The sequence below is a fragment of the Phalaenopsis equestris genome, unplaced genomic scaffold (assembly GCF_001263595.1).
Source record: "Phalaenopsis equestris unplaced genomic scaffold, ASM126359v1 Scaffold000428, whole genome shotgun sequence".
NCBI classification, from domain to species: Eukaryota; Viridiplantae; Streptophyta; class Magnoliopsida; order Asparagales; family Orchidaceae; genus Phalaenopsis; species Phalaenopsis equestris.
Genome location: NW_018164869.1, coordinates 3,120,773 through 3,145,524, shown reverse-complemented (window position 1 = coordinate 3,145,524; position 24,752 = coordinate 3,120,773). Strand labels below are relative to the sequence as shown.

The 24,752-nt window shown below is 32.5% G+C and overlaps 1 protein-coding gene across 1 annotated transcript; it reads right to left on the bottom strand.

Annotated features, from left to right (window-relative positions):
* Positions 1–5,072: 5,072 nt before the first annotated feature.
* Positions 5,073–24,334, bottom strand: LOC110027593 (cytochrome c-like). Its single transcript, XM_020729088.1, has 3 exons — positions 24,101–24,334; positions 16,747–16,880; positions 5,073–5,544 (listed from the first exon to the last, which is right to left on the bottom strand). Exons 1-3 carry the CDS (start codon positions 24,210–24,212, stop codon positions 5,449–5,451), a joined length of 342 nt encoding a protein of 113 aa, XP_020584747.1. The 5' UTR covers positions 24,213–24,334; the 3' UTR covers positions 5,073–5,448.
* Positions 24,335–24,752: the final 418 nt, after the last annotated feature.

The window sequence follows — 24,752 nt, the reverse complement described above, 5'->3', positions numbered from 1 at the left end:
TATATATATATATCCATTGGATGATAAAAGAAATAAGTCAATGAATTCAAATATTTATAAAATCAAGCATACATTGTTAGCCAATATTACAGCTTTTCTACTATTTTTTAAGCCAAATCTCGGGTTGATCAGAAAGTGCAAGCATGTTCACGTCCAGGCTTCTACTTTCTGACTTAATAATGCACTACAAGTGATCACGTTTTTAATTAGTTACTTTAATCATAATTAAATAAAAGTCATTCTTAAACCAAAATCTCTAAAGATGCAACATTAGATTTAATGCATTTTATAATATGAACGCCAATGTCACGTCTCATTATCCCATAAATGACGTACTAATTATTTTGGTGACACACATATATCCATACATATACATACATACGTGGATATATATACATACATAGATATACATGCATACATATATATCCAAATAATTCTGATATTTATTAAATTTATCATAATATATTTCAGATGAAATACTCGGCATATATATATATGTTCTCCCCCATATGGCATCGTCCTCGCTCGGCTCTGCTAGGGTTTCGCCCGATGGCGAACCCTAGCAACAGTCACGATAGCAACAGTCACGACTTCAATCTCTCTCGCTCGCGTGTTCTTCTTCGCGCTCGAGTTCGTCTCTCGCATTTCTTCCTTCTCGGGCTCGCTGTGATGAGACGAGGCTCGCTCCTCTGCGGCCCGTCTCGCAGCTCGCTTCTGCGGCTCAACCTCGCGGGAACTGCTTCCTGCGTTCTCTGCGCTCGTCCCTCTGCGGCTCAACCTTGCGGGAACTTCCGTTTCCTGCGTTCTTTGGGCTCGTCTGCTTTCTTCTCTACAGGTCTGTCTAGAGGATGACTTCAGACAAATCATATGCAGCTACTCTTGCCAGTGTCCACGCCTCAGGCACACCAAAATCATCATTTTTACCTCCTTCGTTTGAGTGGGCGGAGGACATAAGAAAACCTGATAAGAAGAATGGGAAACCCGTCATCTTTTTTACAGAAGTTGAAAGTATTCAACTTGCTTCCTCCTATCGTCTGAATTTGGTTGGGATATGGACTTTATCCCAAAATGGAGCTCATTCTCAAAAAATTTGAACTTATGCACGTTGTTGGAGATTGAAAAATTGGACTATTAGATGAGAGACACATTCTTATTCAAATTATTAATGAAGATGATTACATGCGCTTCTTTGCTAGAATGATACTATGGATTGATAACAGAACAATGAAAATTTTGAAATTGCCTGTGAATTTTGACCCACAGACGGAACCACCAATCATTCCGGTTTGGGTTCACCTCCCTGGCTTGAAATTTTATTATTTTAATTAAGAAGTGTTATACTCTATTGCTTCAGCCTATGGTAGGCCACTCAAAACAGAAGCTCTATTGTCTCAGCTTATGGGAAGTCACTCAAGACGGACATTCCTACTTTTAATTTGTCTCGTCTTTCTGAAGCTAGAATACTTGTTGAAAGGCATCTGAGAAAATCTGCATCTGAGAAAATCTGGTTGGGCACACAACACCAGGGATATTGGCAGAAGGTAGAGATTGAACCTTTTCCGTCGTATTGTTCGAACTGTCGTATGTTCGGACACTTCAGTTCGCAATGTCACCATCTACACCCCCAACTCAGATCAAAAAAGCAAACTGCTCCGCTAGAGGTTGTGATTCCATCTCCTCTTGATCAGACAGACAATTTGACAACTATTCAATCCCCAGTTATAGATCATTCGTCTTTGGAATCTTATCGTGGGGGAGAGGGAGTTTTTTCAGACCCCACCTATCCTAGAACCTATCACTGATAAGACAGGTGAAAATATTTTCTACTACTTCACAACTGCATCATCAGGTCCAAAATAAAGTTAATATTACTCAAGCTCATGGGGGTCAAGACATGCAACAACCTACATCTATCCGACCACCTTTGGAAACTACTGATCAGATGAGTCAATCAACGGATGAGAAATGACAAGTCTACACATCTAGGAGGAAGAAGAAGAATGAAAATCTACTTGAGCTCAGGAATCTAATGGATGATACTTTTGTTACTACGGGCAATGGTACACACCTTACTAATTTGTTAGCCGGCTCACTTCCGAGAACTAGAGGGAGGAGAACTAAAGTGGGACGTCCCTAGCGCTTTTGTGTCATTTTGTGTTTTTTGGTTTTTTACCTTTTTGTATCTTTGCTTTATTTGGATTTAGTGTGTGTTGTATTGTATGAGTTGAGTTTTCTTTTAGGTCCTCTAATACAACTTTTTTTGTATCGTATTAATATATTTGCCCTCAGGCTTTTTCTTCAAAAAATAAAAATAAATAAATAAATAAACCTTTGAACATAATTAAACTATGATGCTACTTGCTTAAAACATTTTTGTGCGGAAGGCATACAATATTTACGTCCCTATTCTCAATTCCAAAAGCTTTTCTGGAATTTTATTATTTATAAAAATGGACTGCATGTAGAAACATTGCACTTGTTTCTGCAAATTTGGCTGTACATGAATATGAGGAATTCAATCTCATGCTCTCGTGGCCTGATCGAATGAACTCGACTACTCATCGTAGCACCGACCGTGCCGATAGAGGCGTTACGGAGGACGATCGGTCAGAAGCACAACCAATAGAGAAACATTTATAGAAGAATTGATAAGTAAGGCAATGCATTGTAAGAGTAATATTTTAATGCTTCATCTTTAGCATCTCCTTCTAGAACCTAGCGATAAAGCTCCTCGACAACTAGCCTACTTTCTGCAAATTCTGTATTTGTTGCTAGGAGCTGGAAAATTCTGAGACAAAGGTTCTCTTTTGTTCGACAAACAATATAATTGTCCAAAATGACAAGTAGGAAAAAATCACCAGATGGTCAACAAATTCAAAACAAACAAGACCATTTGTTGATCAATTTTTCCATTGTAAGAATCAAGATGTGGATTCTTGAACTTTTTTCAACAGCAGTTTCCTTTTTACAACATGCCTCTTTTCTCATAAAGATTAGGGAGATGAATCTTCTTTGTGATCATGATAATAAGCTATCAACTTCTGCTATAATGAAAGGCAAATCTCTTATTCTTGAATGCCTCCCTTTAGTCTTTGATAGCTGCACCCAAGGAGTTGCTCTAAGTATCTGCTTCAGAATCGTCTATAAAATCTTCCCAATTCTATCTTTTCTCTTTACCAAACATCTGAGACGTCACAAAATCTGGCTGCTCCATGCTGACTAAAGACTCTCCACTTTACTCAGTTCATAAATTATCCATTGATTATACTAAGTCCCGCTAGACTTCAATGAAGAGAGGAGAACAATGACATATTTATAAGTTTAAGTTAAGATTTTAGTGGAACCCCAAAAAAAAAATGTATGATTCAGAATAAAATGAGCCTAAGTTGTACATACAAACCTCAAAAAAAAAATGTACATACAAACCTCTTCAGTCAATCATCAAAAAAATATAAGGTACATAACATACTTTAAGTTATAGGCCACTTCATGTGTAAACATTCAACTATTAGTTGGCCTATCAAGCTCATCCAAACGAGCAAGCCCATCTTAAGTCCTGAGAGTTCTCCATGAGATTTCGGAGCTCACCATCAATCCAACATGTAGGCTAAATATCCACCCACTTGGGCTAATTGAAGTAGGTTGCAAACGAGCCGAGCTCAGTTTGGACTCTGTGTTGGGCTCATTCGAAATTATTTGTTTTTGAAATTGGCTGGTGTTTGAAATCGGCTTGTGAATAGCGTGTTCGTGTTTTGTTTGATTTAAATATTGTTGTTTGTATTTGGCTCGTTAAAATTAATTATAAAAAATAGACGGAGTGTTGGATTCAAAGCTGAACCAAAACTATGCAAAAGAAAGCGGAGACCACATTACCACACAAACTGTTATGATTTGAACTTATATATATAATGTATAATATATTATTATATAAATGATATATATAATATAGTAGTATATAAATAATTATATAAATTTTTTTTTTTTGAGCTAAAACAAGCCGAACACGAGCTGTTTGCCAAAAAGTGAGCTTTTTTTACCGCCCTAACTAAAGTGCATAAGTGTTGAGTTGGGCAATTTTATTATTTTGAACCTTCAAAATATTTGAATGTACAAAAACTCATCATTATTTGAGCATTTCATACATATTTCACTATATTAATAATATTTCTTATAATTACTTGATTAAAAAGAATTGCATTATTTAAAATTGATTCAAGTTAGACAAATTGCAATAGTTGAAACTTACAACTAACAGCTTCAAAAAATACACCACCATCAACGTTTTGAAGACAGACACCTTCACCACCATAATGCATCCACATGCCACCAACACTATTGCTTAGTCACAAAGCCACAACCACTACCCCCTAAACCCTAAACCCTAAACCCTAAACCCTAAATCCACACCTATTTTCAGGTCATACTTCAATACAATTGAAATCTATCATAACAACATCATTTCAATATATTTAATTTTCACATATTTAAAAAATTTATAAATTTCTAAAACACATGTATTTCAATTAATATATATTTCTTAAATATATTTTAAAAACAACCAACCAAACAACTTTTTCATAGTAGCAAAAAAAAAAGAAAAAGAAAAAAAAATCAATTACATACCGACCATCGGAAACTTTCTATTTACAGATCAACCACCCTTTCACCCATTTTTCAAATTTTCATTCAAATATCAAAATTCATGATAAAACCAGAACCCATATTTTTCATTTTTTTTTAATCAAAATTCTCAATAGTCAGATTATGACACGCATAAATACATGAGTAGTTCAAAAAATCACTTGGATGGTTGATTTGTAAATATCAATGTTTAGGGTGGCCTGTATGAAATTATCCCAATAAAAAAAAAAATCCATAACATAATGTGAAAATTGATTTAAAAAACTCACTAAATGGTCAATAAAACTTACTAAATGTTTCGGGTGGTCTGCATGTAATTATCCCAATAAAAAAATCTGCAACAACATAATATGAAAACTGATATAAAAAAAACTCACCAAATAATCAAATATAACTTGGTATGCCACAAATTGCTACAGAAGCGGAAATTAAAAAAAAAAGTTATAGCAATAATAGGGCCAAGAACTAGAGAAAATATTAGGTCCGGATGACTAACGTACAGACGATAGAGTAGATTGCACCATGTAACCCTACGCACGCTGTTGTGCGATTCATGCCCTCAGCCGCACATCCGGTTGACCAGACGTGATATTTTCTCCAACAGCTCGGCGTCACAACTTAGCAAAAATTTTAAAAAAAAATGTGTAGCATCAAAATATAACTTAGCATGTCACAAATTGCTACTGAATGGGAAATGGACAAAAAAGTTACAGCTCCAATGCTAACAGGAGCGTTTAGTGTGTTCTTATTATTAGCATTGTAAAAAAAAAAATCATGTTGAGGAATATATCTCATTCTTTCTAGAGTTCAAGAATTGGTAGCTTCCTTGAGATAAGCAATAAGGTCTGCACGTTCCTGCGGCTTCTTCAGACCAGGGAACACCATCTTTGTGCCAGGGATGTACTGCAAGATTTGCTCAAATGTATATGGTTAGTTATTCTCTCAAAATTGAACAGCAAATGTATCTAAAGATTTCAGAAAGAGAATAAGTGATTCAATCGCATGCAATAGTTATGGTGATGAAGCCAATACAGTGTCTAAGATGATGATCCATGGAGGAATTCATGTGATTTACACATCTAAAGATGGATTAAACAAAAAGAATAAACTTGCACTGCTTTGATTCACAGCTAAAAAAAAAAAGTTCTGAAAGATTGAAAACAAAATTGAGATATAGGTTTTTTTTTTTCCTTTTTTGCAGGGTCATCCATATTTTTTCATTTTTATCAAATTCTCAATGGTTTGATCGCGTAAATATATTGGTTCAGTAGTTAAAAAAAATCACCTAGGTGGTTAATTTATAAATATCAATGTTTCGTGTGGTATAATGTAATTATACCTTTTTCTTTTTCTGCAACACATTTGGGGCCTAAAGATTGTGTTTTATATCCAATCACAACAAGATCTCTGGTCCAATGCCTAGTGAGTTGGGGGGAAAAAATCACCCTTTTTCTCTCTGATGATGCTAACATATCAAGATTTTTTCAAGGCTGTGGATTGGGCAGCATAACATTTCCATCAAATAAGATTAAAAAAATGTCAGCTTTGTTCCATATTGACCACTAAATTTATTAAAAACACTTATTTTGATATATCAACGATTGATTCTAACTAAGAGTAGTTTTCTATTTTCACATTCTATTAAATACCCCAAATTTGTATACCAAAATTTAAAATTAAATATGTATAATTCATGAAAAAAATATTAAAAGCCATGAATTCCCTGCCCCATTTTTACTAAAATAGTTACTAGAAACAAAAAATGTAATTAAAAGAATGATAAAACCTAATGAAAGAGAAGTATAACACAGTATAAAAAGACACGGACATCAAGAAAAGCATGGTAGAGCGTAATAGTACATCAGTTTCATACGCGCTACTTAAACATTAAAAAAAAAATGATATATTCTAAAAAATAAATAATCAGTAAATATGAAGGTTATGAACCGGACTAAAATGGATGTTATGAACTGCTAAATTGCTTGAATCCACCTTCATCCCAGGTCCCAACATGTGAACCGTCGCAGCCGCCTTTGTCAGCCATCACTCCGTTCAATCACACAACCTTTTATTTTCTTATTGTGATTCGCCCTTGCCGCCTTTCCGATTTCATAGCTCTTCCCGAGCTCAGAAACACCCTTCTGCACCACCTTAACTCGGTATATAATGATTGAAGGCTAGTGCGATGCAGCCCCTGCCCTTGCAGCTGCAAAGCCCTTCTATTTTTTCCTTATTTCAACCTAACATAGTTGCATCCTCTCCCATCCCTTCCTATTCTGGTTGACCACTGAGAATCTCATCCTATTCCCCAACCTTTGATGTCTCCCCACACAATAAGAGCCCACACCACAAGCCATTACCTCCCTTTTTGATCTTGTGGCCGTAAGCCCTCCTTTTGTCCCCCACCAAACCTGCCAAAAGTTCACTCATACAGAGATTTCACAGTTGCTAACAAAAAAATTTTGTTGTCAAATCATTTTCCTTTCCGCTTAAGAGTGCTCTGGAGGTCATCATTTTCACCCTATAACCATCTGTTAAGCCTTGCATTGCCAAACACCAAAGATTCTATAGGTGATCGGGTCTCTTATTATACTTCATTCTCTTTCTCGTTCTGGATTGTAATCAAATTAATCACACATATTAGTAAATATTTACTACAATAAAATAGTCGATTAGACTTGTTAAAATCTCACAATTTATTAGTTATGATCAGATTAGGTGAGTAAAGCTTTACAGGAGTGATTAAGTTGTAATCCAAGTTATTTAGTTCTGACAATAAACCTTTTAAAAATTGCATTCAAGTTTTTGATATTATAGAGTAGATGTTTACACATTTTCGATTTGTTTTATGATTTATACATTAAATTAGAACTTTTTGACATATAGCTATCGAGCATAATTTCATCCAACGACATCATTAATTGAATCTCAAATAGTTGGGAGCCTCATATTGTTTGCCTCAGAGTATATAACTATTATTATTAATGAATAAACATAACATTCGTTATTATGGGCATTACTTTTGTTATTTGTACTAGGTAGGTTTGTCAATCGGAGTTTTTTGTACTTCATTTATGTTACCATACACATGCCATAGAATTCTTTTATTTTTCATAATGAAATATCAGATCTGATTAATGTTTTCTTAATTTATTGCTACATATTTCATATTTATTTAATTGATTATAGTATTTACAGTATTGATTATTCCTTCGTGTTATTTATGTTTTAAATTCAAATTATGTAATTTATATTCATATATACTTATTAGAGAACATAAATCTAATACTAATTCTAATAATGACTTGTTTGTGATGTGTGGAATATGCACCCAATTCTAATAATATTATGACGATAATAAATCATTTATTATTACTAGCCAAACCGATAAGTTCTTTTAGAAATCGTTGGATTTTCATAGAATAAATGCATATCTTTTTTAATTTTTTATTTTAGGGTGTCATAGAAAACCATATGTATATATATATATTATAAGTACGAGCAATTAATATTTAAATATTACCAGACTAATTGACCATATGTAGATATATGTAAGTAAACCTAATATTGCGACATATAGATGTAACATAAGTGTATGGTTACAAATCAATCATGGTCATGATCATAAGCTTAATTGAAATCTAAATTATCTTATCATTTATGCTTTAATAAATAATTATAATTTGTTGGGTTTGACTTGACAAACTCAATTGTTAATATTATTTTATAGCAACTTCAGAGATAAATGATTGATGGACCATATATAGATATTCAAGTATATCTAATATTGTGTCATATATATATATATAATGCTAAGATATATATATATATATATTAGCATAGAAGCTATTTGTTGGGTTTGCTTCACCATCCTCAATAATATTTCCTTATAGCAGATTCTATCAAGTTGATCAATGAACCCTCGCCACAAAAGAAGATTCATAAACAGTAGATTTTGGTGGTTGTATTATTAAGTTTATGTATCAAATTTCATTTATTCTCTATTTAGGTTTTGGTTAGTTTTGTTTTCATGGATGTTTTCTTTCATGCTGCTTTCAGTAGATGCTATTTTTTATTATCTTGTTGAACCATACCTGTAACTTTTCAAGATTTAATGAAATAAAAATTTATCATTTCTTGGGTATGTTTATTATTCTTATTTTTGTATACATTTTATTCTTTTGTGAGTACAGAGTATGTTTATATATGTATTCATCACACTGAGTTGTAAGGGTGTCCCATCTTCCGAACTTGGTATAGCAGACTAGTAACTGGAAAATATGTTTTTATATTCAATATTGTTTGTCTCCTTAGGATTGTGTATTTAGAGTTATAATCAAACTAAGTCAAGTCGAGTATCTAATGAATTGGACTTGGCTTGGTCGAGTCATAAATTGTTTACGTTCAATTCGAGCTTTTGATGCAAGCTAAAGCCATGTGTTCATACTTGGCTTATTTAAATTTTTAACATTCATATTTAATTTGTATTTAGCTTATCTTATTAATTAATCAAGCTAATAATTCAAATGAGTACATCATTTTTCATAAAAAATAGTAAATAAACTAAAAATCTGAATAAGTACTCAATTTTTAAAATAAAGTTATTAACAAATGATTTTACAAATCTAAATATATAAACAATAAAATAAACTTTAAAATAGTATCTAACTAGCTTATACCAAGTAAATAAAATAATATACAAGTTATAAATATTTTTTTTAAAACAAATAATATAAATAAACGCTAACAAACTAATTCATTGGAATGAAAAGAGAATTTTGCATTAAATTTATTTACATATTGAGAATAAATTATAATATATTATTATTTAATATATAATTAAATAAGTTCTAGTTAATCTAATTTTTTTAAATAATATATTATATAAGTATGGAACATTTCATAAGTTATTTGTGGGACGACAAACAAGCTTGTTCGTGAATACTAATAAACAAGTTGAACTATATTTAAATTCGGTTCATTTAAACTTCAAGCTTTAAAAAAAATGTTCAAATTTGCTTATTTGTTGATTTGAAAAATATGATTCAGTATTAATCGAGCTGATTTTGAGTTGTTCATTAAGTGCATTGATTCTTTTACAACTCTATGCACCGAGATTATTTTAGTTTATTCCAATAATGATTAAAATTTATATGATTATTTAGTTATTTATTGTGCTTTGATTTTATATAATTTTCATTATATAAAATGACTCCTAAAAGAAGATGTGTTGCAACATTGTGAGCTACTGTAGTTGTCGTATCTATCCCTAGGGACCCCAGAATCCCGGCTCTCCCAACAATCATCATGTTGATACTGCCCAACCTACTGAGACTACTAGAACATGAACTCCAAATATGACGACTCTCATTAATATAATGACACATAATATCACTCATTTGTTACAAGTATTGCAACTCATAATGTGAAAGTAATTCAAGCCATAAAACGACATTTCCCACCATTGAAACTAAAAAAGCTAATTAATCGATAGAAAGTGCAAAAATTTTAATATAGGTCATCACTAACACACAAGTTAATGCTAGAATTAAAATTTTGTTTGTGGCAATAGCTAATAGGAGTCCAATAGATCGAGTGATGGATCAAATTCTGAAGCCATATTCTCCTACTTTTAACAACATTATGAACAAATTGAGTTGGATGTATAACTTCATGATATCAAGAAGAAACTTCCAGACATAAAGTGCCTCAACGGTGTAAAGTGGGCACAACTGCGATCCAACTATGTGAAGAACCTGTTGATTGGTGGGATTCACCGCTACAACACTTATGGATCCGATGTTGTAAATTCCTTAGTAGACTTTTGAGAGGTCATTTTTGGAGCAGTATTTTACTGTGGTGGAATGATTGCACCAAGCTTATGAATTACTTAAGAAAATTCGAGCAAGAATTGTAGACCGCACACTAGTACTAGACTTAATTTGTCAGAATCATTAGATTTGTCATTTCTATTAGTCAGCGCGAGAATCATAGGATTTATCATTCATTTCAGCTTGCAAGAAAATATCCATAGGAGCTTGTTTACCATCAAATGTGTTGTTTATAAAGAGTTGTTGAACCAAGTCATATATGCTAAGATAGAGCTTAATAACTGTGACAAAACAAAAGAACACAACTACTAGGAGCAGCTTTATTTTGAGTGAAAGTTGGCTCGCATAAGAAAAACAAGTGAAGCATCAGAAAGATAAACAGAAGACGAATCCCCATTATCCTCATTATGGGACTCTAAACCTTGAAACGTCTGTTTGGGACAGCTGTAGCTTATTAAATTATCTGCTGATAAGCTAGGTGCGGTGGCTATTACAAATTTTTATTTTTTTGGAAAAGCCAGATCGCAGCCAGAAAACTCCCACCGCACCTAGATAGGTGCGGCGTGAAAACGCTGTTTTCAACATTTTGAAAACGCACAAGCTGCCAAAACGCAGTTTACCCAAACAGGCCAAGTGCGTTTTCAAAACGCCACCGCACCAAATAAGCTGCCCCAAACGGGCCCAAATTATTAGCAAGTATTTTAACTGCTATAGAACAAATAATAAGATTAAGGATTGCCCTCTAAAGACCCAAAATCAATTTGCTTTAACAGCGACTCGAGAATATAGCTTCATGCAACATAAAAATGAGTGGTGCAAATCTAAGAAAAGTTGATATCATAGCAAAAAAGGATAGATAAGTCAATTATTTTCAGTCTCAGCAGCAGCTGCAACAACTTATTGTGCCCAACTGTATTAATAATGCCCGCTTTCATTTCAATAATAGCAATAGCAACAGCTTCCAATGGCATATCCACAACAACAAAAAATGTAGTATAAGTCACGACTATCCTAGACTCAAAAGCAACCCAGGAAGGCGACCCACGTCACGTATTTTATCTTAATGCAATAAGAAGCCCACAAAATTCTACGTGTGGTCAAAAGTATCATCTATATATTTATACAAGAGAAAAATGTATCATTGGACTCTAGGGCATCATATTCATTCATATCAGACATATCTGTATCATTCATATCAAACAAAGGATTTATCAGAATGAGTATCTCTCCTGTGGATTATCAGTCATGTTCGTAAGAAGAAATACAGTAGTCTGAGTTGTGCATCAACAACAAAGAACTGAATAAAGTAATGTGAAAAATAAATATCCACTACCTCACATAGATGATTTGTTTAATCAGCTACAATGCTCTTCCATATTTTCTAAGATCGACTTCTGATTTGGGTATCATCAATTGAAGATCAAGAATGAAGATGTGTCAAAAATTACTTTTTGAACCCAATACGATCAACATGAATTTCTAGGTATGTCATTCCGGTTGCCTAATGCCTATGTTGCCTTTATCGATCTCATGAACAGATTCTTCAAATCATACTTTAGACCAATTTAGTTATCATCTTCGTCGATGACAATCTGATTTATTCTTAGGAGTGAAAAGGAGCATGCTCAACATATCAGGGTTGCATTAAATATTCTTCAAGCGAACAAAATATATGTCAAATTTTTTAAGTGCAAGTTTTGGCTTCGAGAAGTGACATTTTTAGGGCATATTGCTAGCAAAGCTAGAATTTCTATGGATACTACCATGATTAAGGTGATAATAAATTAGCCAAGGATGAGCATCATCACCATGATTCATAGTTTTCTAGGTCTAATTGGCTACTATAAAAAATTTATTGAAGGCTTTTCTAGTGTTATTGCATCTCTAGGTCAAAAGACAGCTAAGTTTGAATGGCCCAATGCAACAAAGTTTTTAGAAGCTCAAGAATTATTTAGTGCCAACCCCTATCCTCACCATCCCTCCTAGCAAGGACGGATTTCTAACTCTGCAGTAATGATTCGCATCAATGATTAGGTTATGTCCTAATACAACAAGATAGAGTTGAAACTTATGCCTCCAAATAGCTTAACATGCAGAAGAAGAATAATCCTACCAATGATGTCGAGCTAGCCACAATTATTTTTACATTAAAGATTTTGTAGATTTTAATTTTATGGCGTTCCCTATGAGGTACTCACTTATCATAAAAGCCTAAAGTATATTTCCACTCAGAATTATTTGAACTTAAGGCAGAGGCAATGGATTGAATTTATGAAAGATTATGATATACAAATTTAGTATTAACTAGATAAAGCTAATGTAATTACATATATATTGAGCCAAAAATCTAACTCACTCAGTTTGGATGATCACTCGAGAGTGGAAACTAACATTGGAAATGTAACGGCTTTAGCTTGAGATTAGTCTTGTCAGGAGCCAATTCAATCATGTATCAATTGTTAGTTCGACCTCCAACAGTGAATCTGATTCGGATAGGTCAAATGAAGGATGTAGACCTACTCCATCTAAAGAAGAACGTCAAAAAGGATTCAAGCCTGAGTTCACCATCAATCAAGCCGGTACATCACGATTTAAGAAATGGTTGCGTTCCAGACTAGAAAGAACTTACTTTGGGAAACATACTCTATTTTATATTTTGTTTATCCAAAACATACCAATACGTATCAAAACCTCAATAAGTTGATTCAATGGTCTAATATGAAAGGTGTTTTAGCAGACTTTATAGCCAAGTGTTTGACATGTTAGATTGTCAATATGAAACATAAAAGGTCTGATAGTCTATTGCAACCCATTTCCATTCCAGCATGAGAATGAGAGGAAACTGGAATTAATTTTATAGTAGGTTTGCAAAGATTTGAAGCAGAATCATGATACCATCTACGTTGTGGTTGACAGGCTCACTAAGTTCACTCACTTTTAACCAATCAAGCAGAGCAATTCAATGAGAAGTTAGCTAAGATCAACATAATACTATTGCTTGATTGCATGGAATACCAATCATTATTATAACTGTTAACAATCATTATTATAACTGCTCTAGACGAGAGATTTACTTGCAAACTAAGGAAGCGAGCCCAAGAAACTTTGTGTATGCAATTAGACTTCAATACAGTATTTCAATCTGACTGATGATCAATCAGAGCACACAATGCATACATTAGAAGATATGCTAAGAGCCTACATTTTGTAATTGGGAGGACAACATTCCGCAAGTTGAGGTTGCATATAATAATGAATACTTTTAACTAGTAAGGCCATGGCACTGTATGAGGCTCCTCATAAAATGAAATACGGGTTTCCCTTGTGTTGGCTTGAAGTTAGTGAGCGGATATTTTTTAGACCTAAACTAGTTAAACAAGCCACTAAAAAAGTTCGTCAAATTCAAGACCAACTATGTGCAGTTCAGGATTATTAAAGATATTTTGACCTAGCACAGAGAGAATGAATCTAAATTTGGAAATCATCTTTCTAGAGGTTTCACATCTATGTGGAGTTATAAGACAATCATATTGGAAGACTTCAACCTCACTTTATTGGTCCTTTTGAAGTGATCAACAAAATTGATAGTCTTATACAGATTGGCTCTTCCTTCAAGGCTTGTTAGAGTACACAATGTATTGCATGTCACACCACTTCAAGCTACATGCATGATGACTCTCACATCATATAGTGTGAGCCGTTGGTGATTCAATAAGACCTGAGTTATGAAGAGATACAAAGCTCATTATGCAGAATGAAGTTCAACAGCTTTGTTGCCGGTCTATTTATTCTATCAGAGTGATTTGAAAAAATCAATCTAAACGAGAAGCAACTTGAGAGATTAAAGAAAAAAGAATTGTAAAATACTCGTATCTGTTTCAAAACTAAGATATGAATTTGATGACAAAAATTTTTAAGAGGGATAATACGTTATGAACGAAACTAAAATGGCACTTGCGAACCACTAAATCTCTTAAATTTGCATTCATCCCAAATCAACCGCAATGCATAAGCCATCGTAGCTGTCTTCACCTCCCATAAGCCAATTTTAATAACACAACCTTTCTTTCTCCTCCTGTGATTTGCCTTTGCCACCTTTCAATTTCATAGCTCTTACCAAGCTTAGAATCGTGTGGTTCAAGATAAAAAAGGCTAGGGTAATGCAACCTTTGCCATTGTAACCCCCAACTCCTCCACGCCTTCCTTTCGACCTAAAACAACCACATAGTCTCTCGCCCCTTCCTATGTTTGACAACAGAGAACCGGATCTTATTCCCAAACATTGATGTTTCTACTCACCATAAGAAACCCACATCACAAGCCTCTACCTCTTTTTTTGATCTTGTGGCACTATGCGCTCCTTTTGCCCTCCACCTAAAACCAGCCAACAGCCACCTTTCTCTCGTCGAGAGATATCACAACTGCTAACAAAAAAAATTTGTTTTCATTTCATTTTTTCTTTTTCAGCTTAGGATTTTCTGAAAGTTGTTTTCACCCCTTAATCATTTGTTAAGCTTATCGTCGCCAAACATAAAAGAGTTTATAAATAACATGGCCTCTTCTAGTTCTCTCTTTCTTATTCCGAATCATAATCAAATTAATCCAACATATTATTAAATATTATTATCATATACTTTGATAAAATTATAGATTAGAATTTTTAAATCTCACTATTTATTAGTTACGATTGGATTAGATGAGAAGAATTTTTACTTGAGTGATGGTGATGTAATTCAAAAAGCTTGCAATTAAGTTGGGATACTAAAAGACAGATATTTGCACATATTTAACTTTTTTATGATTTACATATGAGATTAGAACTTTTTGTTTGTAGGGCACACATCCAAAGTCGTTGATTGAAAATGCAATAACTGTTATTTATAAATGAATAAAAGTATCATTCCTTGTAATGTACATTATCTTTATTATTTGCATTAGGTTTCTAACTATTTTGTAGGTTTGTCAATCATACCCTTTTGTTCTTCATATATGTAGACATACACATGAAGAATTCTCTTGTTTTTCATAATGATGTAGTAGATGGGATGAAAACTCTCCTTGCTTTATTGTTGTATAGATTGATCAATACTCTTATCTTGATTTATTGTTGTATAGATTCCAATTTATTTAATTGATTCTTGCATGTTATTTTTATTTGTAGTATTTATTAATCTTGCATGTTATTTTTATTTCATATTTGCATATAATTAATGTTGGACATACTGCTAATAATATTCGTAATAATGACTTATATGCAATATATTATCATAATATTATGTCAGAATTATTTCATATTGCATGTGTATATATATACATCCATACATACATACATATATATATACATCCATACATACATACATATATATATACATCCATACATACATACATATATATATACATCCATACATACATACATATATATATACATCCATACATACATACATATATATATACATCCATACATACATACATATATATATACATCCATACATACATATATATATATATATACATGCATACATACATGCATAAACACAAACTGTCATATTCAAATATTATCAGCTAGAGAAGAATGAGTGATATATGTAAGTATACTTGATATTGTGGTATGTAAAAGTTACATAGAAGTAATAGAAGTACAAGGATAGAACCAGCTCGTGTTCATGACTATAAACATATTAGCAATCTAAATTTTGTGGACCCCTGATGCCTATATACGGCTGAAATGCATATGAACTGCACTCCAGCTAGCAAACTAAAATTAGTAGCATATCTTTCTCAGCTAACCAACTAAAGAATGAGAACAGCAAATAATCAAAAGACTACAATAGACTAATAGTACCCAAACTAGGGCAAGCCAAACCAAATAAAATTGCATAACAATACCTATACACTACCTGAGTGTATGAACTAAATGGAGTTCGAATAAAACTAGCAGCCTATGATTTAATAACTACAAAAAAATCAGAATAATGCAACGTATGCAGAAGTTGAACAATAGATCGAGCACCAAAATTAAGCATTTTTTTATACTTCAGCGATGGAAAGCACTATGCTTAACAAGGGAAAAAAAACGGAGTACAATATTAAAAATAAGACCATTAAGTTTACCCTATTGAATAAAAGGCAAAATAAATTTTTACCAAAAAAGAAGGCATTGAAAAGCAAGAACATAATGAAGCAGAATTATTGGAAAACCAAGAGAAGCATAACGGACATAACGGACACAAACATTCATCCTTCAAAACAAATAATCCAATGTTAATCATATTACCTTCTTAGGATTAAGCAAATAGTCATATAAAGTAGACTCTTCCCAAATTACAGCCATATTTTTGTTTGCTGTGGAGTAGGAATATCCACTAGTAGTACCAGATTGCCTTCCAAACAAGCCATTCAAATTAGGACCTAAAGATACAAATCTGAAGTTAGAAATTTCTCTACAGCAGAATGTAATTAAAATATTAAATTGCATAATCAACAAGAACAAGAAACAGAATGAAGCAAAGCTAGAATTAATTCTGGATAAAGCTCAATAAACTCAAAACATTATTTAACAGAATAATACAACAACAACAACAACAAGCCTTTATCCCACAAAATGGGGTCGGCTACAAGAATCATTTTTCTCCATTGTGTCCTATTGAGTGTCATATTTTCATTTAATTCTAATAAATTAAGATCACTTTTTTATGCAACAAGATCAAGTCTTTTAGGTCTACCGGTATCTTTCTTAACATAAGTCGAATCTAAAACATCTACTCTCCTAACTGGATCATCACATGGTCGACATTTTATGTGACCAAACCATCTAAGACTACTCTCTCTAATCTTGTTAGCCATTGGAGCTCCACCAATCCTTCCACGGATAATTCTTTTAGCATTGTCACTAATTGTAAAGCCACCATCTCAACAACACTTAACTTTGTTTATAAAGCATTGCAGATCTCACCACCATCTTATCAAATTTTCCTTCAAGTCTAAGTAGTACTTTCTATCACACAATAAACCTGATGCAGTCCTCCACTTAAACCATCCAACTTGAATTATACTAATAAAATCACCATCTATATCACCATCACTTTGAGTAGTAGACAAGAGATATATAAAACATTCACTCTTTTTAGTGGCTTGATCACTCATTATTACAACCTCACCACAAGATCTACTACTGCTAAAATTACATTCCATATATTCAGTTTTAGATATACTCAAACGAAAGTCTTTAGACTCTAAAGTCAAACTTCATAATTCAAGTTTTTTCTAAAACTCTTTCTCTAATCTTATAAGCAAAAAGCATACACAAAGATACATCCTTCTGTAAATGTCACATCCTTCTGTAAATGTCCAGATACATCCTTCTGTAAATGTCCAGTAAGAACATCCATTACTAAAGCAAAAAAATATGGGCTTAAAGCCAGTCCATGATGTAATCCAACAAAAATAGGCAAATACTTTGTCAATCCTCATGTTCGAACACAAGTAATAGCTCTAGTACACAAAACCTTAATGACTTGAATAGAAGTCATATAAACATATTTCTTTTCCAGAACTCTCCAAAAAACTTATCTTAGAACTTTATCATAAGCTTTTTCTAAATCAATAAAAATCATATGTAGATCTCCTTTACTCTTTCTCTATACTTCGCCATCAAACTTCTCAATAAATGCATAGCTTTCATAGTAGACTTGCCCGACATCCAAACTAAATTTGAAAAAAACTTTATCACGCCTTAGCCTGTGTTCAATTACTCTCTCTCCCATAATTTTAATGTATGACACATTAACTTAATTATTCTATAATTTAGATACTCTTGTGGATCCCTTTTATTCTTAAAAATAAGAACCAAAATACTCTTTCCTCCACTCAACATCTTTTTAGTTTTTAACATAATATTCAGAAACTTAATAAGCCGAAAATTCTCAAATATTCGCACTAAAGCAAAAAAAAATATGGGCTTAAAGCCAGTCCCTGATGTAATCCAACTGAAATAAGCAAATACTTTGTCAATCCTCATGTTTGAACACATGCAATAGCTCTAGTATACATATCTTTAATGACTTGAACAGAAGTCGTATCAACATATTTCTTTTCTAAAACTCTCCAAAGAACTTAACTTAGAACTTTATCATAAGCTTTTTCTAAATCAACAAAAATCATTTGTAGATCACCTTTACTCTCTCTATACTTCTCCATCGAACCTCTCAATAAATGTATAGCTTTCATAGTAGACTTGCCCGACATAAATTCAAACTAATTTTGAAAAATCTTTATATCACGTCTTAATCTGTGTTCAATTACTCTCTCTCCTATTATTTTAATGTACGACACATAAACTTAATTCTTCTACAATTTGCATACTCTTGGGCATCCCTTTTATTCTTAAAAATAAGAACCAAAATACTATTCCCCCACTCAACATCTTTTTAGTTTTTAAAACAATATTAGGAAACTTAATAAGCCGAAAATTCTCAAATATCCTAAATATTTTCAAACTTCTATTGGGATAACATCAGGTCCTACTGATTTTCCACCATTCATTTTTAAAGCCTCCTCAACTTCTGTTTTTTCCTGATGTGGTGGTAAAAATAAAAAGTTTTATTATTATTAACAATATTAAAATCACTAAAATCAATTGTATTTTAAAAATATTTATTGAAAAGTTTATCAAAATATCTCACCAACATATTTTGAATAGTCTCATCCAAGAAAAATACTTTTTTTTTCATCATTAATATACTTATTTGAACTAAATCTTTATGTCTTATCTCTTTGTTGGATAGTTTATACATATATCTCACCCTCTCTAGTATCTAATTTATTATAAAAATTATTAAAAATAGAATTCTTAACATCGCAAATTATGCTCTTAGACTCCTCAAGGATCATCTTATATTTTTTTCTAATTCTCTAAGCATTTACATTTAAAATAATTTTTATAACAAAACTTCCTATATTTTATTTTTTTTTCACATTATTATTCAACTACAAACTATTTTTATATATAAGAAGTTTTTCTTTTGATTATTCAAGTACATATGTTGCTTCATAGTGCTCATGAATTTATCCCACATAACATCAGCTTCTTCATGAACATCACAAATCTTAATATTTTGAAGTTCATTTATAAAAATAATTGTCTTTTAAGTACCCACATCTAATTTTATGTTAATATTTCATTGTATTTTTCATCTTTAAAACCTTCATTTTAAAATACAAAGTTAATAATCGATGTTGAGTGCTTCAAAATTTTTACTTTGAATGATCTTATCATCTTTACAATCTCGACAATCTTTTCTATCATAAGAAAATAATTAATTTGTATATTATTAGATTCATTCTTATAAATGATAATATGCCCATCTCTTTTCATAAATAAATTATTAGCAATAACAAAATCATAAACTAAAATAAAATCTAATATAGATAACAAAATCATTAGTTACTCCAAAACCGTAGCCACCATGCATTTTTTTAAAATTTTCTATCACTCTACCAACATGTATATTTAAATCTACTCCAAAATTTTTTTTTTTTTCAAGAGGTATCCTTTGTATTAATTCTTCTAGATCTTTCCAAAATTTTTTCTTTTAAACATATATCTAAACCTATTTGAGGAGCATAAACACTTATAACAATAAAAGAATCTTAATATCAATAATAATCTTTAGAGTTGTAATTCCATATCTAATTCTTTTAATTTTTATAACATTATCTTTAAAACTCTTATATACAATTATACTACACCATTTCTAGTACGACTATACCTAAATATCAAAGTTCAAACCTATGTTATCAATCTCCTTGGCCTTTTCCCCAACCCATTTAGTTTCTTAAATGGGTAAGATTCTTATGAATCATAATATCTAATAATTTCATTAACTTACTAGAGAAAGTACTTGTAATCCAAATTAATATCCTAATATTAGTTTTATGGACTAACTTATTTGTCGACATTTATCCATAATATGATAAATCTTGCTTATTTAACACTAAACTCAGGAGTTGGTGTAGTGTCCCTTGCATACTTTTCACTGTACTCGGTCATACAGTACGTTGCTTCTAAGAAATGTCCTCTCATTTATACAATGATTTAAAAGATTCATACAATGATTTTTTGACAAAATTTTACACTTCCGTCGACTAGCTAATACAACCCTTTATTTTTCACATCCAGAGCTTGGAACCCGATATTGTCGACTGTCCACATAATGATTTAAGAGATTCATGTCATGATTTAAATAATTAATAAGCTACTTATTTTATTTTTCTTCCAACAAATTTCAAGAAGAATAAGATCAAATGTAACCGCACGAGGATTAAAAATTCTCAACTATAAAACCAAGATTGAAAATTAAGACATAAATCAGTTATATTTGAACAGCTTTTCATTTGTTTTTGAGGCCATAACCATGCTTCGCTATCGGGAAGCATCCAAAAGTAAAGCAGCTAATCTTGGACAGGTGGGTCAAAAAGCTGCCAATCTATAATTGTCCAAAATGAGCAATGTGCAGTTAGGTAGGACAACAGCGCTGTCAAGACAAGTGCAGACTGCTAACCAAATGTATCCTTAGTACTCAGTTTCAGTCATTGAGTTCAATTGATATTTTTAAAAGAGCGTTCAAAACTTCAACCTGAAGTGGAGGCGGCTCAGCAATAGTGTATCGAAAATTTAAGCCAAAAAAACATGAAAATTTCATGTTTTGAAAAAATCTAGAAAAAGACGGAAACGACAAAAACCATACTTTCTTTTGTTTGGAGGCCTTTAAGTGGCTGAAAATGCACTATTGTATTATAACTGCATTTATTTTTTACGACATTTACATTGCCTTCATTTTGGTACAGTAAATCATGATAACTAAGTTTCAAGACAACGATGGATTTGGCAATGGTGTCAAAGATAGGTTGTACATCAGCACATGTTCATATATTAGCGTTTGCATTTGCATGTCACATTTATTGGTTAAGGTAAAGAGAGCAAAAAAAAAAGCAACCCAGCACCAGTAAGAAATTTTAAGCGGCATTAATAAGTCTACCAGCTAGCCCTACTCATAATATTCCTGCCATCATTAAGTCATAATCATTTTCAATAGATGTAGTAAATGCATACCTATCATGGAGTTATGAGCTGACAAATAAGACTTGGTAGATGTTAGGTGGAAACCAGCTGGTATACATATCATCAATGTAAAACTTAGTGATTACAAACATCAATTGAGAATGGCAATTAATGTTCATCCCTAGCCCTTTTTAAATCCAATTCCAGTACTCGAATGAAATTTGGGTGTGGCCCACAACCCTAGACGTCGCTAGGAACACCACAAGAAAAAGAAAAACACAACAACGAACAAAACATGCATAAAAGAAAACAAACCCTAGGTTCCTCCGCTTAATAGGATCCTCCCATAGCATTTATAAACTTTACTTCCAAACTCCCTTAATTTCTCCTCCTTGAATATGTGGATTATGGCCCCAGTGGACTCCACCTGCTCCCTCCCTTCCTATGCCATGGAAATTGGCCGCTTGGCTGCTTCTCACGAAAAGGACCAGCTCGTCTGTTGAAGGAGAGGGCCAATTGGAAGGCTTTCGATCAGTCCCTCGTGGACCGGTCCCATTATGGGTGCAGCAATTAACCACAATATAATATATTATGAAGCCTTTACCACATGGGTTTTGAAGATATGTCAAGAAAAAGAATGGACAAATGATCCATCAAATACGATGATGCTAAAGACTATTGAGGAGATGAATTTAATCTCGTATGATAATCACTAGAAATGAAACCTTACTTTTGTAACCCTTGAACCAGTAGGTTCAAAAGGATAGAAACCAAGTTGAGAAAGTAGTAAATGATGAGCACAAATTAATGGGAGTTCAGCTCCAAATCTATTCATATTGTGCTATAATCAAATGAGTCTAATGTGCTACTTTTGCAAGGTCTACACTATCATTGAAACCCTTTTGAGGATTCATCAACATGGAGTACTAATGATACAAAATCCATGGTATTTGGGTTAGGATCTTAAAAGCTCTCATGCGAATCAAGGTCAGTACATGGCCATACAAAGAGATAACCATGCATTTTGAATTCAATACACTCCTATTGTGTGCAGGATTAGAAATCATCAAATAAAAGTCATTGGTTTAGGATATTTCAATTCATAAATTATCTTTGATCAGATAAAATCATTACTAAGTACACATTCAAAGTAATTCGGCCTGCCTAGCATGATGAACAATATTGAAGTAATTCGACCTACCTAGCATGATGAACCCATGCTTTCTTCAGTATTTTATTTTACAGAAATTTACATACATAACAGCAAATTCTTATGCATTTACGTATCTCACACCCAAACTTTAATTTTTACAAGCTAAACACATTTTTCTATGTTTGAAAAGATATATGAAAAAGCGAATTACACTTTATCCTATAGGTAGGGTGCTTTGGATGTCAAAATCAAAGTTTACATGTGAGATAAGTAAATGCATAAGAATTGGGTACTATGTATGCAAATTCCCCTTTATTTTATTGTTTCTAACCTTATGAATTTTAATATCTAGGGGGATTGCTAATTTTATTTCTAATCAGCATTATTAGTGCATTGTGACCACCTATGGTGGAAATGATCCAAACTTATAGTATGGAACACGAACATGTGGAACATTTCTTAAAATTTCTCAAAATAATAGAATTCTTTCTCAACTCAAAAGGGGGAAGTTTTTATCATGGAAGCACATTATATATTATCCTATTAACTATATTAAGAATAGCTTATTCATTTAAAATAATTTATCCCAAAACAAAAAACTTTATGCTCAGCTTAACCCAAAAAAAAAAAAAAGCTTTTAGAGTTATTAAAATATCAATCTTTCTTCTATTTTTGCTTTTTTTTTAACTTTCATTTTACTTTCGGTTCTACAATAGTATAGATTTATCAAAGCACTCAGCCAGTTTTGCTACAGTAGAACCACAGAATAAGCCTCAAAATGAACTATTGAAGCAGAAGCATTACATCAAAGGAAGCCTTCTCAAGATTCTATTCATTTATATACATATTTTATTATTATTAATGAGTCATGCATGACCTATTTATAGGCTCAATATTATGCAATCTATATCCCTGATATTTCAAACAGTATAAAGTAATAAATTAACAAAATAAAGATTTAATACTCTTAACACAAACAGGCCAAAATCCTACATTAACAGAACCCAACCGTTTAGTATCCTTCAGCTTGAAAGCAACTTCAGTGAATGTTGGCCTCCGAGGAAACCAAAGGTTGATCCAGAGAATTAATGAACAAATACAGCAAGGGGATCATTCTATACAACAAAAAAAAAGGTAAAAACGAAGAACAAGTGGCCCTAAACACGTTCATAACCATTTAATCCAAAAGGGTCATCATAAAACCATCAATGAAAACCAGCAAACCTTTACAGCGATATCATGAGGAGATTTTTAAGTTAGAGGAAAAGATTATTTATTCTCCAAAATCATAGAACATCGTGATAATAATAAACTCCGATGCAGCAGATCAATGGAAGGATAAGCTTTCAGACAGAATTTCAAGGCGAAGGAATGAAATAAAAAAAGAATCCACAGATCGGACGGAAAGAAGCGCACCTTGCTTGTGTCCTGCACCTTTCTCCGGCGTGTGGCACTGCGCGCACTTTGTCTTGAAGATCTTCTCTCCAGCTTTCCGATCTCCTGGCGGGGCTTCCGAGAACGACGCCATTAATATAGCTCGACGTTTCAAAAGGGCGTCTTCCTTCCACGCGACCTCTCCCCTGAATCTAGATTGAAGATAGATTCTTTTCGCACAAACCTGGTACAGGTTTGTTGGTTCAAATATATACCTTGATGCCCTGGGAAAAATTTTGCTTATAAGTAGGGTATAAGGGGGTTATTTCGCGGTATAATCATTTGTAATCTGCATGTAATCTTCTATAATTTATATGTAACTTACTAATAAATTCTTAATATATAATAACAGAAGCGTGGAAAGGTTACAAGTAGGTTACAGAAGGGTACATAGAAGTTACAAAGGGTTATACCGCGGATATAACCCACTTATACGCTTGATATAACCTCAAAATCGTACGTAGCGCTGCGTGCGTCTATCGTACGCAATTTTTTTCCGATAGCCTGAAGGGTTTCTCTGGTTATTTATATGAATTTTTAGAATTATAAATATAATATAAAGTATGTACGAATTAAATATTATAAAATAATTTATTTGTTGAGATTTATATAATTCATTAAAGAAAAAAGTTTG

Coding starts and splice junctions, on each gene's coding strand:
- LOC110027593 (XM_020729088.1), bottom strand. CDS start 24,212: ATGGCGTCGTTCTCGGAAGCCCCGCCAGGAGATCGGAAAGCTGGAGAG. Junction 16,881..24,100: donor AGGTGCAGGACACAAGCAAG/GTGCGCTTCTTT, acceptor TTGTATCTTTAG/GTCCTAATTTGAATGGCTTG. Junction 5,545..16,746: donor ATTTGCTTAATCCTAAGAAG/GTAATATGATTA, acceptor CAAATCTTGCAG/TACATCCCTGGCACAAAGAT.